We start from the raw sequence: 15858 nt of genomic DNA on the forward strand, positions 1-15858 counted from the left end.
CGCACTACAATTGCACGCAGCTTTGGTGAGACGATGCCCGGAGTGTTCTGTAAAATTTTGGTCTCCATATTTAAGGAAGGATTTATTTGCATTGGAGGTAGTACAGCGAAAGCTCACTAGATTGGTACCTGGGATGAGGAGGGTGCCCAATGAGAGGCTGAGTAAATTGGGCCTAAACTCTCCAGGGTTTAGAAGGATTGAGAGGTGATCTCATTGAAACATTCAAGGGAGCGCTGACCGAGAAATATGGGTTGCCCCAAGGGAATGCATTCAGGTATATGCAACTGAGGGCTTTTGCGAGGCAACAGGTGAGGGAATTCCCGCAGCTCCCGACACAAGAGGTGCAGGACAGAGTGATCTCAAAGACATGGGTGGGGGATGGTAAGGTGTCAGATATATATAGGGAAATGAGGGACGAAGGGGAGACTATAGTAGATGAACTAAAAGGGAAATGGGAAGAAGAGCTGGGGGAGGAGATCGAGGAGGGGCTGTGGGCAGATGCCCTAAGCAGGGTAAACTCGTCGTCCTCGTGTGCCAGGCTAAGCCTGATTCAGTTTAAGGTATTACACAGGGCACATATGACTGGAGCACGGCTCAGTAAATTTTTTGGGGTGGAGGATAGGTGTGCGAGGTGCTCGAGAAGCCCAGCGAATCATACCCATATGTTTTGGTCATGCCCGGCACTACAGGGGTTTTGGATGGGGGTGACAAAGGTGCTTTCAAAAGTAGTAGGAGTCCGGGTCGAACCAAGCTGGGGGTTGGCTATATTTGGGGTTGCACAAGAGCCGGGAGTACAGGAGGCGAGAGAGGCCGATGTTTTGGCCTTTGCGTCCCTAGTAGCCCGGCGCAGGATATTGCTAATGTGGAAAGAAGCCAAGCCCCCGGGGGTGGAGACCTGGATAAATGACATGGCGGGGTTTATAAAGCTAGAGCGGATTAAGTTCGTCCTAAGGGGGTCGGCTCAAGGGTTCACCAGGCGGTGGCAACCGTTCGTCGAATACCTCGCAGAAAGATAGACGGAATGGGAAAAGGAAGGCAGCAGCAGCAGCCCAGGATCGGGGGGGGAGGAGGAACCAGAAGGACTCTCAGGGTTGTTAATATATACTGTATAGTATGTATAGGTCGTTGCTACAGATAATTATATATTGGACTGTTAAATTATATTTTTGGAGAGTGTTACTTGTGACAAGGCAGTTGCCAATTAGGGCTAGTTTTCATTTTTGTTATTTATTATTTATTCATTTTTTGTTTATAAAATAGGTCATTGTTATTTGTGTTGTTATAATATTGTGTAAAGGATGCACAATGTACTGTGTTGGTTGACCAAAAATTTTCAATAAAATATTTAATAAAAAAAAAAAAATTGAAACATTCAAGATTACGAAGGGGTGTGACAGCCTTAGATGCTGAGGCACTATTTCCCCTGGCTGCGGCATTGGGAACAAGGGGGCACAGTCTCAGGACAAGGGGCCAATAATTTAGGGCTGAGATTAAGACAAACTTCTTCACTCGGAGGGCTGTCAATCTTTGGAATTCTCTACCCCATACGGTTGTGGATGCACCAGTATCGAATATCGAGGGGCAAAATTTTGGTTTCTCACAAAATCAAGGGATATGGGTAACAAGAGTTTCCCTGGACTGGAAGCGCAAGATCAACCATGATCATACTGAATCGCAGAGCAGGCCCAAGATGCTGTCTGGTCGTCTCCTGCTTTTAACTCTTATGTTCTTGTGATACTGGACCCAATGGGGTAAATTGTCTGGTCCCGCCTGCCGCAGGAATTACCGCTTTTGGGACAGGAAATTTGGCGGGTTGACCTCGGGTTGGAATTTCGGGTCTTGGGGCGGGCGTGATTGGAAAATCCCACCCAATATATGAGCATAACAGACAAGGGTGATGCATGTGCGACCATTTTCAGCCAGAGGAGCCGACTTGATGATCTATTTCAGCCTCCCCGATGGAGGATGCTAGTTTTCAGCTTTATTCAATTCACTTCACATGATATCAAGAACAACTGAATGCACTGGATGCAGTTCAGGCGATGGACCTTGCCAACATTTCAGCTGTAGTGCTGAAGACTTGTTCTCCTAAACCAGCTGTGCCTTCAGTCAAGTTGTTCCAGCGCAGTTACAACACTGGCATGTAGTGAACATTTCCCAGCTTTGACATATGCCACAAAAAGCAGTGAAAATCCAATCTGGCTATAACCGCCCCATCAGGCTACTCTCAATCATCAGCAAAGCGATGGAAGGGATCTTTGACATTGCTTTCTCGGCCTAACCATCTTCAGCTGCTTCATCAATCACTTTCTCTTCTTCATAAGGACAGAAGTGGGGATGTTTGTCAATGACTGCGTGGTATTCAGTTCCATTTTCAACTCCTCAGATGAAGCAATGTGCATGCAGCAAGGTCTGAACATAGTTCAAGCTTGGGCTGGAAAGTGACGAGTAATGTCCGTATCACAGAAGTACCAGCAATGACAATCTCCAACAAGAGAGATCCTAAATACCTGCCCTTGACATTCATTGGCATTAACGCTGTCAAATCACCTACCATCAATATCCTGGAGGCTCACCATTGACCTGAAATTTAACTGGGCCAACTACACAAACACTATGGCTACCACAGCAATACCCCAAGACTGAGAACTCTGGGGCAAGGAGTTCACCTTCTGATTCCCCAAAGCCTTTCTCGATCTACAAGACACAAGTTAGGAGTGTGATGGAATACTCTCCACTCACCTGGATGAGGGCAGCTCCAACGAGACTGAAGACGCTCAACACCACCCAGGACAAAGCAGCCCGCTTTGACTGGCAGCCCATCCAAACCTTAAGCATTCACTCCCTCCACCACCAACTCAACACGGCAGCAGTGTACAAGATGCACTGCAGCAAATCATCAAGGCTTCTTTGACAGTGCTTCCCAAACCCGCAACTTCTACTATTTAGAAGGATAAGGGCAGCAGGCACATGGGAACACGACCACCGCTAATGTCCCTTCAAGTCACATAGCATCATGACTTGGAAATATATCACTTCTCCTCATTGACGTTGGATAGAAATTCTGGAACTCCCGACCTAACAGCACTGTAGAAACACATTCACTGTATGGACCGCAATGGTTCAACAAGGTGCTCCCCGCTATCTCCTCAGGGCCAATTAGGAGTGGGTAATACATCCACAAATGAATAAATAAAACAAGTTGGTGTATCAAATTTAAATTATTTCACGCAAAAAAAGGGTTTTGGCAAATTTCCAAAGAAAAAATAGAACAATCAAATCATTTAAATCTAAATTATCACCAAAATCTAAGCAATCAAATGTCCTCAAGACTTTTGCAATTTTATCCTGGAGTCAAAATAGTTTCTCAAAGGTTTCATTCTTTTATGACATTATTTTAGGCATCACTATATCCTATTACTTATTATCTGGAATATTCTTATTTTGGCTTATTCTTGCTCCCATGGGAGGTGAAAGGTTGGCTAGGTGGTAAAGGTGAAGCAAGGATGACGTGGCGCTGCGTAACATTATTTTTCATAAGGTCTATTGGTGTAGCTTTACAGCGAAGGGGCAAATGATTTTCTGCAAAACATACACCATAATCTTAAGACAATTAGCTTTCAAGCAAAAATGCAAAACATCAAAGCTAATTCTGAGAGGATGAGCTCATTTTACTTCCAGGTTTTCATGAAGCGTCAGGTGTCATTCCTTACCGTAGTCTTCTCCAAACAATGTAAGAGATGGTGGTGCTGCCTCTGGAATGAAGGCCCTGACTTGCTAACGAGGGCTTGTTCTTCATCGTTGGACATCTAGAAAAATCAAGAAACAATAACTTGAAAATATTGTAGCCAATTAATAAAAAGATTTCAAACTCTCCTTCAACGTAAATGAACTCTGTTGTTTTTACTTGTGTAGACACCGCAAAATACATCGGCATCACAATTCACGAGGTTTCTGAGGGTGAATAGCCTGTTTCCCATTTGGTGCGGGGATGAGGTTTGGGAAATCAACAGATGTCTGCTGATTTGCTAGATCTACTCCTCCAATGTCAAGGACCACAAGAAAGTACAGCCAGAAGACATCAGGAGACAGATCTTTTGATCTTTATACTCTTACAAACATACAAACTAGGAGCAGGAGTAGGCCACTTGGCTCCTTGAGTCTGCTCCGCCATTCAATAAGATCATGGCTGATCCGATTGGTAACTTCAACCCCACATTCCTGCCTACCCCCAAAATTAGGGTTCCAGAGAATCACGGCCATCTGAGAGAGAAAAAAGATTTTTCCTCATCTCTGTCTTATTTTTGAACAGTGACCCCTAATTCTAGAAAGACTGGAGTTAAGAGCAGGCTAAAGTCTCTGTCACAAGTTCTGGAAGATCTGAAATCTTACCTAATATAATTGATCCCAGCAAGGGATCTTCTACGAAAGGAAAGTGGTCAACGGCTGGTAGTGTTTGGCCGTCCATATTGCTAAAGGATTCTCCACTGGCATCCAGGGCATGGACCTTAACAAGTATTAGTCTCTTTGCATCTGGAAATAAGAAACCTAACCCCCTAATGACGTTGAAAAGTTAGGTTTCGTACAATAAAAATATCCAAAAGAGAACCTGTTCAGCTCACTTTGAAGTTTTTACAATGAGTTGGAACACTATTCTTTCGTATGGCAGCAGGGTAGCACAAGTGGATAGCACTGTGGCTTCACTGCGCCAGGGTCCCGGGTTCGATTCCCCGCTGGGTCACTGTCTGTGCGGAGTCTGCACGTTGTCCCCGTGTCTGCGTGGGTTTCCTCCGGGTGCTCCGGTTTCCTCCCACAGTCCAAAGATGTGCAGGTTAATTGGATTGGCCATGATAAATTGCCCTTAGTGTCCAAAAAGGGTAGGAGAGGTTCTTGGGTTACGGGGATAGGGCGGAAGTGAGGGTTTAAGTGGGTCGGTGCAGACTCAATGGGCCGAATGGCCTCCTTCTGCACTGTATGTTCTATGTATGTAATTCATTATGTCCAGATATCCAACTGTTCAAACTGTGTCTGATTCTTCAGTTTATTCAACTGGATATCTCATTATTCCCTTGATTTCTTTATTCACTCTTATCGCTTATGCAGTGTGTTCTCTCTCATTCTCCAGTACATCATTCCTGCGACAGTATCCTTCCCCTGCAGTGATTTTTTTTTTAAAGATCCATCTCTGCTGGAGATGCCTCCTCCTTTTTTTAAACATTATTCTCATTGTTTCTTTCATTTGGTGTCTGCACCTGACTCCAGTAGTTTAAAATATTTTTTGTTGCATTTGCACTAACTCATGATGCACGAAGTGGGGAGTTTGCCGAGCAAGTGTGAGCGGCAGGAGGCCAGGAGAGAATGCAAGGGCTTCTGGGATAATTGGAGCATTGCCACCCGGCAGCATCAATAAAAGAAAAATCAATAAAAGAAGACTTTCCTGATTTCCAGCTACTGGGAGCAGTGGGGCAATTTATGCTGCACAGTTAGGAGTCGGGAAGCATACGGGTTCATCAGGATTGTGTATCGGTAAAACGCTGTGTGGGTGTTGGAGTGTTAGTGGGTGAAGAATCTGGCAAGGGTGAGGATCTGAAGGCACTGCCCATTTCCATGGCATGGCCCCAGTTGAAGAATATTGGGGAGGTTAACAGGCAGCTAGATCAACAGTCCGGTCAGCAGCTGGGTGGTGGCAGAATGACATGGCCTGGATGATCCTCAGCAATCGGTGGTGGGCATGGGGGAGAGGGGAGCATCATCAAGCCTACAATCAGGACTGTAAGTTGCAGGCAGGGGGCAAGTAGAAGCTCTGGGCCACATTCGAGGGGTAGGGGAGGAAGCTGAAAGGAGCTGATTTCAGGCAGTCATGCCTCCCACCTCGGATCTGGGACCTGTTTGCTGAAAGTGTGGGTCTCCCTCTGCTTCACAGTTAAATTTAACGTGTGGTGTCCATGGTGTCGCCCGGCCCTGGCAACGGAATGTTAAAAAGCCCCCTGCCTGCCTTCGGCTGGCATGCCATGGTTGGCCTCCTCGTTAAGGTGGAAGGGAAATGAGGCCTAGTTGCTTGATCCCGATATTTTAACCCCCTCCCAACCCTCTGCTGCCCATTTGTGGGGATTGGGAGGATAGGTCGTTTAAAATCAAGGCCAATGAATCCAAAAACCCATGTGATTCACGTTTGATGCTGATGACGAAGGAATATGGATTGCATCTCAAGTTTATCTTTGATTATTATTGCGCACTTACAAATGAATTTGTAATTGTTACTCATGTTGTTTTGTCTATCTTTGAAAAAAATGATAACTGAGCAAGATCGACTGGGGGTGGGTGCGGTGGGTGAGGAGTGGGTAGTTCTTCAGGACACCTCCTTGCTATAACTTCAGCTTATATTTGGAGCCCCAATGGCAATTTTTTGAAGACTTCCCATGTGGGAAGGTGAGAGCAAGGTCCCCCTTCCATAGTATATGGAGTGGACCAGAAGCGGAGCGGTAAAAAAAACGGTTTTGGAGCTGCGAAAGAAGCGAGGGAGAAAAAACAAAATGGCGGAGGGCGGAGATCGAGCGGCATGGGGCCCGGAGCAGCAGGAGTTTCTCAGGCGCTGCGTGGAGGAGCTTAAGAAAGAGGTGCTGGCGCCACTGCTGACGGCGATCGAGGGGCTAAAGGAGACACAGAAGGCCCACGAGGTAGAGATCCGGGAAATGCGGGAAAAAGCCGCAGAGAACGAGGACGAGATCTTGGGCCTGGCGATGAAGATGGAGGCGCACGAGGCGCTGCACAAGAGGTGGGCGGAGAGATTCGAAGGCCTGGAGAACAGGTCAAGGAGGAAGAATCTCCGGATTCTGGGTCTCCCTGAAGGGTTGGATGGGGCCGATGCCGGGGCATATGTGAGCACGATGCTCAATTCGCTTATTGGTACGGAGGCCTCTCCGAGTCCCCTGGAGCTAGATGGGGCTCATCGGGTTCTGGCGAGGAGACCTAAGGCCAACGAGCCGCCAAGGGTGGTAGTGGTGAGGTTTCATCGTTTCGTGGACAGAGAGTGTGTCTTGAGATGGGCCAAGAAAGAGCGGAGCAGCAGGTGGGAGAACACGGGGATCCAAATCTATCAGTACGGAGGTGGCGAAGAAGAGAGCTGGTTTTAAACGGGCCAAGGCGGTGCTGCATAGGAAGGGGGTGAGATTCGGAATGCTGCAGCCAGCGCGATTGCGGGTCACATTTTAGGATCGACACCACTACTTTGAAACGCCTGACGAGACTTGGACCTTTATACAAACTGAAAAGTTGGACTCAAACTGAGGGTCTGTGGTCGTGGGGGGGATGTCGGTTGTATACAGGGTTTTAACTATGCATAAGGAATGTTCTACGGGTTATGGGGAGACTGTGAGAGAATGTGGGCGCCGGTGCTGGAGGGAGGGGAGGCCCGGGGATGGGGGAATTGGGATAAGGCCGCAACAGGAGCTGCGCCAGAGGGGGTGGGGCTGGCTCAGGAAAGCGCGGGCTTTTTCCCGCGCTAGGGAGGGACGGAGGAGCGCACACTGTTTGCTCGGGAGGAGGAGGAGGAGGGATTTCCACACCGGGGGGGGGGGTCAATAGGACGGCGGGGGAGGCCGGGGTCAGCAGGAGTCAGCTGACTTACGGGAGTGTTATGGGGGGAGCAAAAGAGCTCGATACGGATCTAGCGGGGGGAGGGGTAAGGGGGGGGAGAAATAGGGTTGCTGCTGCATTGGCCGAGGGGGAACTGGAAGCTGAAGAGGTGGTTGGGGCGGGGGTCCCCCGTCTGGGGGACTGGAGGGTGCGGGAGGCGCGGGCACGGGACTGGCCTAGAAAAGGAGATGGCTAGTCGGCAGGGGGTGGGGGGGGGGAGCCCCCCCAATCCGGCTGATAACGTGGAATGTGAGGGGCCTGAATGGGCTGGTTAAGAGGGCCCGAATGTTTGCGCACTTAAAGGGACTCAAGGCAGACGTGGTCATGCTTCAAGAGACACATTTGAAGGTGGCAGACCAGGTCAGGTTAAGAAAGGGATGGGTAGGACAGGTATTCCATTCGGGGCTGGATGCGAAGAATAGAGGGGTGGCAATACTGGTGGGGAAGCGGGTGTCGTTTGAGGCCAAGAATATAGTAGTGGACAATGGAGGCCGGTACGTGATAGTGAGCGGTAGGCTGCAGGGGGCGTGGGTGGTATTGGTAAACGTATACGCCCCGAACTGGGATGATGCTGGATTTATGAAGCGTATGTTGAGGCGCATTCCGGACCTGGAGGTAGGAAGCTTGATAATGGGAGGGGATTGCAACACGGTGTTGGAACCAGCATTAGATCGCTCCAGATCTAGGACGGGGAAGAGGCCGGCTGCAGCCAAGGTGCTTAGGGGGCTTATGGACCAGATGGGGGGAGTAGATCCGTGGAGATTTGCTAGGCCCCTGGCCAGGGAATTTTCTTTTTTTCCCCACGTACACAAAGCCTACTCCCGGATAGATTTTTCTGTCTTGAGCAGGGCGCTGATCCCGAAAGTGGAGGGAACGGAGTACTCTGCCATAGCCATCTCAGACCATGCCCTGCACTGGGTGGAGCTGGAGTTGGGAGAGGAGAGGGACCAACGCCCGCTGTGGCGTCTGGATGTGGGATTACTGGCAGATGAGGAGGTGTGTGGGAGGGTACGGGGGTGCATTGAAAGGTATTTGGAGGCCAACGACAACGGGGAGGTCCAGGTGAGGGTAGAATGGGAGGCGCTGAAGGCGGTGGTCAGGGGAGAGTTAATCTCCATCAGGGCTCACAGGGAGAAGAGAGAGGGCAGGGAAAGGTAGAGGTTAGTGGGGGAGATCCTAAGGGTGGACAGGAGATATGCAGAGGCCCTTGAAGAGGGATTACTTAGGGAGAGGCGAAGTCTCCCGACGAAATTCGACCTGTTGACCACAGGAAAGGCAGAGGCATAGTGGAGGAAAGCACAGGGGGCGATGTACGAGTATGGGGAGAAGGCAAGCCGGATGCTGGCACACCAGCTCCGTAAGAGGATGGCAGCGAGGGAGATAGGTGGAGTCAAGGATGGCAGGGGAACTATGGTGCGGAGTGCGGTGAAAGTAAATGAGGCATTTAAGGCCTTTTATGAGGAGCTGTACAGATCACAGCCCCCAGCGGGGGAGGAGGGGATGCGACGATTTCTGGATCAACTGAGGTTCCCGAGGGTGGAGGAGCAGGAGGTGGCTGGTTTGGGGGCGCCAATTGGGTTGGAGGAGCTGATTAAAGGACTGGGGAGCATGCAGGGGGGGAAGGCCCCGGGACCAGATGGGTTCCCGGTTGAGTTTTACAGGAAGTATGCGGACCTGTTAACCCTGTTGCTGGTGAGGACTTTCAATGAGGCGAGGGAGGGGGGGACCCTGCCCCCGACAATGTCCGGGGCGATGATCTCTTTGATCCTGAAGCGGGACAAAGACCCACTGCAATGTGGGTCGTATAGGCCGATTTCGCTCCTTAATGTGGATGCTAAGTTGCTGGCAGAAGTGCTGGCTGCGAGGATTGAGGACTGTGTCCCTGGGGTGATTCATGAGGACCAGACGGGATTTGTAAAGGGTAGGCAGCTAAACACCAATGTGCGGAGGCTCCTAAACGTGATTATGATGCCATCGGTGGAGGGAGAGGCGGAGATAGTGGCAGCTATGGACGCGGAGAAGGCCTTCGACCGGGTGGAGTGGGAGTATCTCTGGGAAGTGTTGCGGAGGTTTGGGTTTGGGGAGGGGTTTATCAGTTGGGTTAAGCTACTATGTAGAGCCCCAGTGGCGAGTGTGGTTACGAATCGGCGTATTTTCGACTGTATCGAGGGACGAGGCAGGGGTAACCCTGTCCCCCCTGTTGTTTGCATTAGCAATTGAGCCTTTGGCCATGGCATTAAGGGAGTCCAGGAAATGGAGGTGGGTGGTCCGAGGGGGAGAGGAGCATCGGGTGTCGCTGTATGTGGACGACCTGTTGCTGTATGTGGCAGATCCAGTGGAGCGGATGGTGGAGGTCATGCAGATCCTAAGGGAGTTTGGGGATTTCTCGGGCTATAAGCTCAATGTAGGGAAAAGTGAGCTCTTCGTGGTACATCCAGGGGACCAGGGAAGAGGGATAGACGACCTACCGTTGAGGAGGGCGGAAAGGAACTTTCGGTACTTGGGGATCCAGGTAGCTAGGAGTTGGGGGGCCCTGCACAAACTTAATTTGATGCGGTTGGTGGAGCAGATGGAGGAGGACTTCAAACGATGGGATGTGCTGCCGCTCTCGCTAGCGGGCAGGGTACAGTCGATTAAAATGATGGTCCTCCCGAGGTTTCTTTTTGTGTTCCAGTGCCTTCCTATTATGATTACCAAGGCCTTTTTTAAACGGGTAGGCAGGAGCATCATGGGCTTTGTGTGGGCAAACAAGACCCCGAGGGTAAGGAGGGGGTTTCTCAAGCGTAGTAGGGACAGAGGAGGGCTGGCGTTGCCGAATCTGGGTGGCTACTATTGGGCAGCCAACATGGCGATGATCCGTAAGTGGGTAATAGAGGGAGAGTGAGCGGCATGGAAGAGGTTGGAGATGGCGTCCTGCAAAGGAACGAGCCTGAGGGCGCTGGTGACGGCACCGCTGCCGCTCTCGCCGACAAGGTACACCACGAGTCCGGTGGTGGCGGCAACGCTAAGGATCTGGGGGCAGTGGAGACGACACAGGGGTGAGATGGGAGCATCGGTGTGGTCCCCGATCAGAGATAACCATCGGTTTGTCCCAGGAAGGATGGACGGGGGGTTTCAGAGCTGGCATCGGGCAGGGATCAGATGGATGGGGGATCTGTTTATAGATGGGACGTTTGCGAGCCTAGGGGAGAAGTTTGGGATACCCCCGGGGAATGAGTTCAGGTACATGCAGGTGAGGGCGTTTGTGAGGCGGCAGGTGAGGGAATTCCCATTGCTCCCGGCACAAGGGATTCAGGACAGGGTGATTTTGGGTGTATGGGTCGGAGAAGGCAAGGTTTCGGCGATATACAGGAGATGAAAGAAGAGGAGCTGAAGGGCAAATGGGAGGAGGAGTTGGGGGAGGAGATTGAAGTGGGTCTGTGGGCTGATGCCCTGAGTAGGGTTAATTCCTCTTCCTCGTGTGCCAGGCTTAGCCTGATACAGTTTAAGGTTATCCACAGAGCGCATATGACAGGGGCGAGGCTGAGTAGGTTCTTTGGGGTGGAGGACAGCTGTGGGAGGTGCTCAAGAAGCCCGGCGAATCACGCCCATATGTTCTGGTCGTGCCCGGCACTGGATGGGTTCTGGAGGGGTTTCGCGAGGACTATGTCTAAGGTGGTGAAAGTCAAGGTCAAGCCAAGCTGGGGGCTGGCACTATTTGGGGTGGGGGAACGAGACAGGAGTGCAGGAGGCGAAAGAGGCCGGTATTCTGGCCTTTGCGTCCCTGGTAGCCCGGCGGAGGATCTTGCTATTATGGAAAGAAGCGAAGCCCCCCAGTGTGGAAGCCTGGATAAACAACATGGCAGGGTTCATCAAGTTGGAGAGGATAAAGTTTGCCTTGAGAGGGTCTGTGTGGGGGTTCTACAGGCGGTGGCAACTGTTCCTAGACTATCTCGCGGAGCGCTAGGAGGAGATCGGTCAGCAGCAGCAGCAACCCAGGCGTGGGGTCTATTTCGGGGGGGGGGGGGGGGTATATGGGTGGGCGGGGCAGAGGGTTTTCCTAGGGGCACTTGAAAAAGGAAAAACATAAACATATGGGAGAGTCAATATGTGCGGGAGGAACCCAATGTACAAGATCTGTATTATGGCCCCCACCAGAGGGGGAGGCGGAGATAGTGGTGGCGATGGACGCCGAGAAAGCATTCGACAGAGTGGAGTGGGATTATCTGTGGGAAGTGCTGAGGAGATTTGGTTTTGGAGAAGGGTTTATTGGATGGGTACAGCTGCTGTACAGGGCCCCGGTGGCGAGTGTGATCACGAACAGGCAGAGGTTTGACTACTTCCGTCTTCATAGAGGGACGAGGCAGGGGTGTCCCCTGTCTCCGTTACTGTTTGCATTGGCGATTGAGCCATAGCACTGAGGGGCTCCAGGAAGTGGAGGGGAGTACTCAGGGGAGGAGAAGAACACCGGGTATCTTTGTATGCAGATGATTTATTGCAGTATGTTGCGGACCCAGTGGAGGTGGGGGAAGAGATTGAGGAGGGGCTGTGGGCTGATGCCCTACGTAGGGTAAACTCGTCGTCCTCGTGCGCCAGGCTAAGCCTGATACAATTTAAGGTTTTGCACAGGGCGCATATGACCGGAGCAAGGCTCAGTAAATTTTTCGGGGTAGAGGATAGGTGTGGGAGATGCTCGAGAAGCCCAGCAAACCACACCCACATGTTTTGGTCATGCCCGGCACTGCAGGGGTTCTGGGTGGGGGTGGCAAAGGTGCTTTCGAAGGTGCTGGGGGTCCGGGTCGAGCCAGGCTGGGGGTTGGCTATATTCGGGGTTGCAGAAGAGCCGGGAGTGCAGGAGGCGAGAGAGGCTGATGTCTTGGCCTTTGCGTCCCTAGTAGCCCGGCGAAAGATATTGCTTATGTTGAAGGAAGCCAAACCCCCGGGCGTGGAAACCTGGATAAATGACATGGCAGGGTTTATAAAACTAGAATGGATAAAGTTCGCACTCAGGGGTTCGGCTCAAGGGTTCACCAGGCGGTGGCAACCGTTCATCGACTACCTCGCAGAACGATAAAGAAAATGGGAAGGCAACAGCAGCAACCGGGGGGGGGGCTCGGGCAGGTCCTCAGGGGTGTTTTTGTATAGATATTTGTACTTGGTTATGTATATTGGATTGTCTGATTTTATCTCTGGCGAGTTATTATTTTTGTTATGGCAGTTGCCATTTAGTTTATATATTATTTATTTATTTGTTAAAACGGTCACTGTTATATATATTGTTTTATTGTTGTAAAAAAGTAAACCTTTTTTGTTTGTTTACTGTTTTGTTTGACCGAAAAAAAATTTGAATAAAATATATTAAAAAAAAAAGATCTGTATTATGTTGGATTGATATGTTTATGTTATGTTCTGTTCCTTCCCTTTTTCTTTTCTGTTACGGGGGGGGGGGGAGGTTTAAATGGTTGAAAATTTTTGTTGGAAACTTTGAATAAGCATACTTTAAAAAATACAGAAACTGGGCTACCATTGCTAATCTGACTCGTCTCTCTGAAGCTTCCGTTCCAGAGAAGGAGGTGCTCTGAAAAGGCACTCCCTGAGGCTAATTACAAGCTGATGTTGTTTGAAGCGTCCCTAGATTAGTAATTACCCAGCTTCTTTGGTTGGGGAGAGGCTACTTTATCTCAAGGTCAGAAAATAGGGAATAAGCTCATCTTCTCTTTTTTCTGCTATCTTTACACCTCTGTTGAGGTTCTGCCAATGCAGCAGGAGAAGTCCTGCTGAAATTCATCTTAATTAATCCTGGCCAGTTATCAAACCTCTTTTGAAAAACACTCGGCAAAACAGGATGGCAAATAATTCAAGTTCCAAAATGCACAACAGTATCAAAAAGCAGCTCTAGGTACATCGTGGAAAAATACCTCGATTTGGAGTATCACATGGGAACCATTGCTCTTTAGTCTTTCAGAATGCCTAACCCAAGCTCAGCGATACTGTTGCGACCATCAATTCACTCGAGACGGGAGTAGAAGTAAACTGTGGCTTTAATCAACTGTGAACAGTGTCTGCCTGCGACTGATCCAATACTGAGGACCGCCTACAGGTCGACTGCTCTTTATACCTCCCTTCAAGGGGAGGAGCCATGGGCGGAGCCCATACAGGCCCCAACATGTTCCCCTCTGGATAATGCCATACAATGGCCCATAGGAGGAGCCCACAAGGGCAACAGCATAGCACAGATACAATTACAAGGGCAACAGCACAGATACAAATACAATGGTGGATTATTGGCATAACACATTCACCACAGATACCTTCATGGTTTTGATCTACAAAATGGTGAAAGTGTTCAGACACTTGCCCTGAAACTGGACTTCAGTGATGGAGATTGCCGGAATGTTTTGAGTGACCATTTAAAATCCCAAATTCTTACCTTTTTAATAGAGCATCTGTGGTGGCGGCTCTAATTAACCCAGTCTTCATCCTTCAACGAGCTCAAGTTTCCTTGACAATTGAACAGCCAATGCTGGCCTGTGTTTGTAATTTTTATGCAGTATTACTGAGGCCGTGTTGGATCGCTCTTTCTTTTGCTATGCTGATTTCTACATTGGCTGCCTTGTGCCTGACTTTCAGGGACAGTGTGACCTCAGGAAACAAGGGGAAATGATTTCTTTCACTGTTTTTTTCCCCCCCATTTGATATAATCGCGTCTCAGTGAGGATTTAAAACACATGGGCTACTGCCAACATGTGCCACAGCTGGAACCGCTGCTGTTAGCTCCTGATGTGCTCGTAAACTGTGCAGGTTGATACTGTTCAATGGCTCCCCATTTTGTAACCCTCCAGTCCCGCATCCATCACATATTGCCAGCTTGTAATAAATCCTAGCTAGAACGTCCAGTGAACACTTTCAAAAGATACACAACTCAAAAACGGCAACTTGCTCAACCTGATCAGAATATACAGAACGCATTCAAGCACTGCGTTCAAAAGCAGGATTTCAATTTCAGTGAACGCAGTCTCTCTCGGAACATTTAAATGAAAGAAAACAATATATCAGTAAACATATGGAAATTGGGTAATAACAGCTGATCTTTGGCTCAATTCTGTTTTCTGTGAAAGGAAGAATAAAATACAGCACTGAGTTCTCAGCAGCCCATTACCTGCTCCAGTGAATCACTTAGTAAGCCATTGTGTTTGCTCTGCATAAAGGCATTTGCACTCCCTGTTTTTGCCACACGGATTCTTGCAAGTCTGGCTTTCTGTATAAACAACAACAGACAAACGCATTAATAATTTATCGACATATTTTCCATATTTAACATTGACCATGGAATATTGAAAACCCCTTACCGATGAATGAGATTTGAATGAGGACGCTATTTATTATTAATTATAATTTACTCAAACTATTTACTCAAGTGATACTTCAGTCTACCAGGTGGTGTAATTTTAAAAATCCTATTTACAATGTGACAGATAATATTTTGACTTAATTTCACTTATCTGCAACAGTGGTTTGGTTTTACAATGGTAAAATACACGGTTCATGCACTCCTGCGAACACTCAGCAACTGTTTTATTAATAAACACACAGGGCTCGATTCAGCCAAATGGGAACAAAGGCCCCTATTGAGTGCGTTTAGCCGCATGTGCCCCGGTGCTCACAGTGCCGAGAAACACACGGCTACTAAACGTTGTATACGGGCCCTCAACGGGGAACCCACGGCCGAGGCCGTTAATAGCCTCGTTTTGTACAGTGGAAAGCTCTGATCGCCAGAACTCTCCAGTGTAGCGAGAGGTCAGAGCGTGGCGTCCCAATATCCGAGGACCCCGAAGTGGGCACCGACCTCCCTACCAGCCCGAACGCAGTATAGGGTGGGTCCCCGACCCCCCCCCCCCCCCCAAACACAGGGCATCCGCAGCCCGATCACCTGTGTGCAAAAAATGCCAGCTTAGCAGTGCCCATGTCAGCTGGCAGTGCCTCCTTGGCAGTGCCAGGCTGGCACGCAGGTGGCACTGCCAAGGAGCCAGGCTGGCACTGCCAGAGTGTCCAGGTGACACCAGCAGTGCCAGGGCACCACCCTGCCCAAATGGCATGCAGCTGGGGGCCTCCGATCCCCTGGAGACCAATTTGGTTTGGAATGTTTATCTTGCGGTGGCTTTTACTGTTGCTTTGTGGCCAAGTTGTCAAGTAATCAGTGTCAGCCGGAGGTAAGGTGTGGGTCTGTGATCAATGGGGAATTAG

At 49.6% G+C, this 15858-nt stretch overlaps 1 protein-coding gene across 3 annotated transcripts in view; it reads right to left on the reverse strand.

Moving 5' to 3' along the window:
- Positions 1–15858, reverse strand: part of kcnd2 (potassium voltage-gated channel, Shal-related subfamily, member 2) — a 610750-nt gene that overhangs the window by 19182 nt on the left and 575710 nt on the right. For all 3 annotated transcript variants that reach the window (XM_072485223.1, XM_072485225.1, XM_072485224.1), the window contains 2 exons: positions 14774–14872; positions 3714–3809 (listed from right to left, as the gene is read on the reverse strand). In XM_072485223.1, the coding sequence (XP_072341324.1) occupies positions 3714–3809; positions 14774–14872 (195 nt within the window). The remainder of the gene's footprint in view (positions 1–3713; positions 3810–14773; positions 14873–15858) is intronic.

Source organism: Scyliorhinus torazame, chromosome 19, assembly GCF_047496885.1.
Source record: "Scyliorhinus torazame isolate Kashiwa2021f chromosome 19, sScyTor2.1, whole genome shotgun sequence".
In the NCBI taxonomy this organism is placed as follows: Eukaryota; Metazoa; Chordata; class Chondrichthyes; order Carcharhiniformes; family Scyliorhinidae; genus Scyliorhinus; species Scyliorhinus torazame.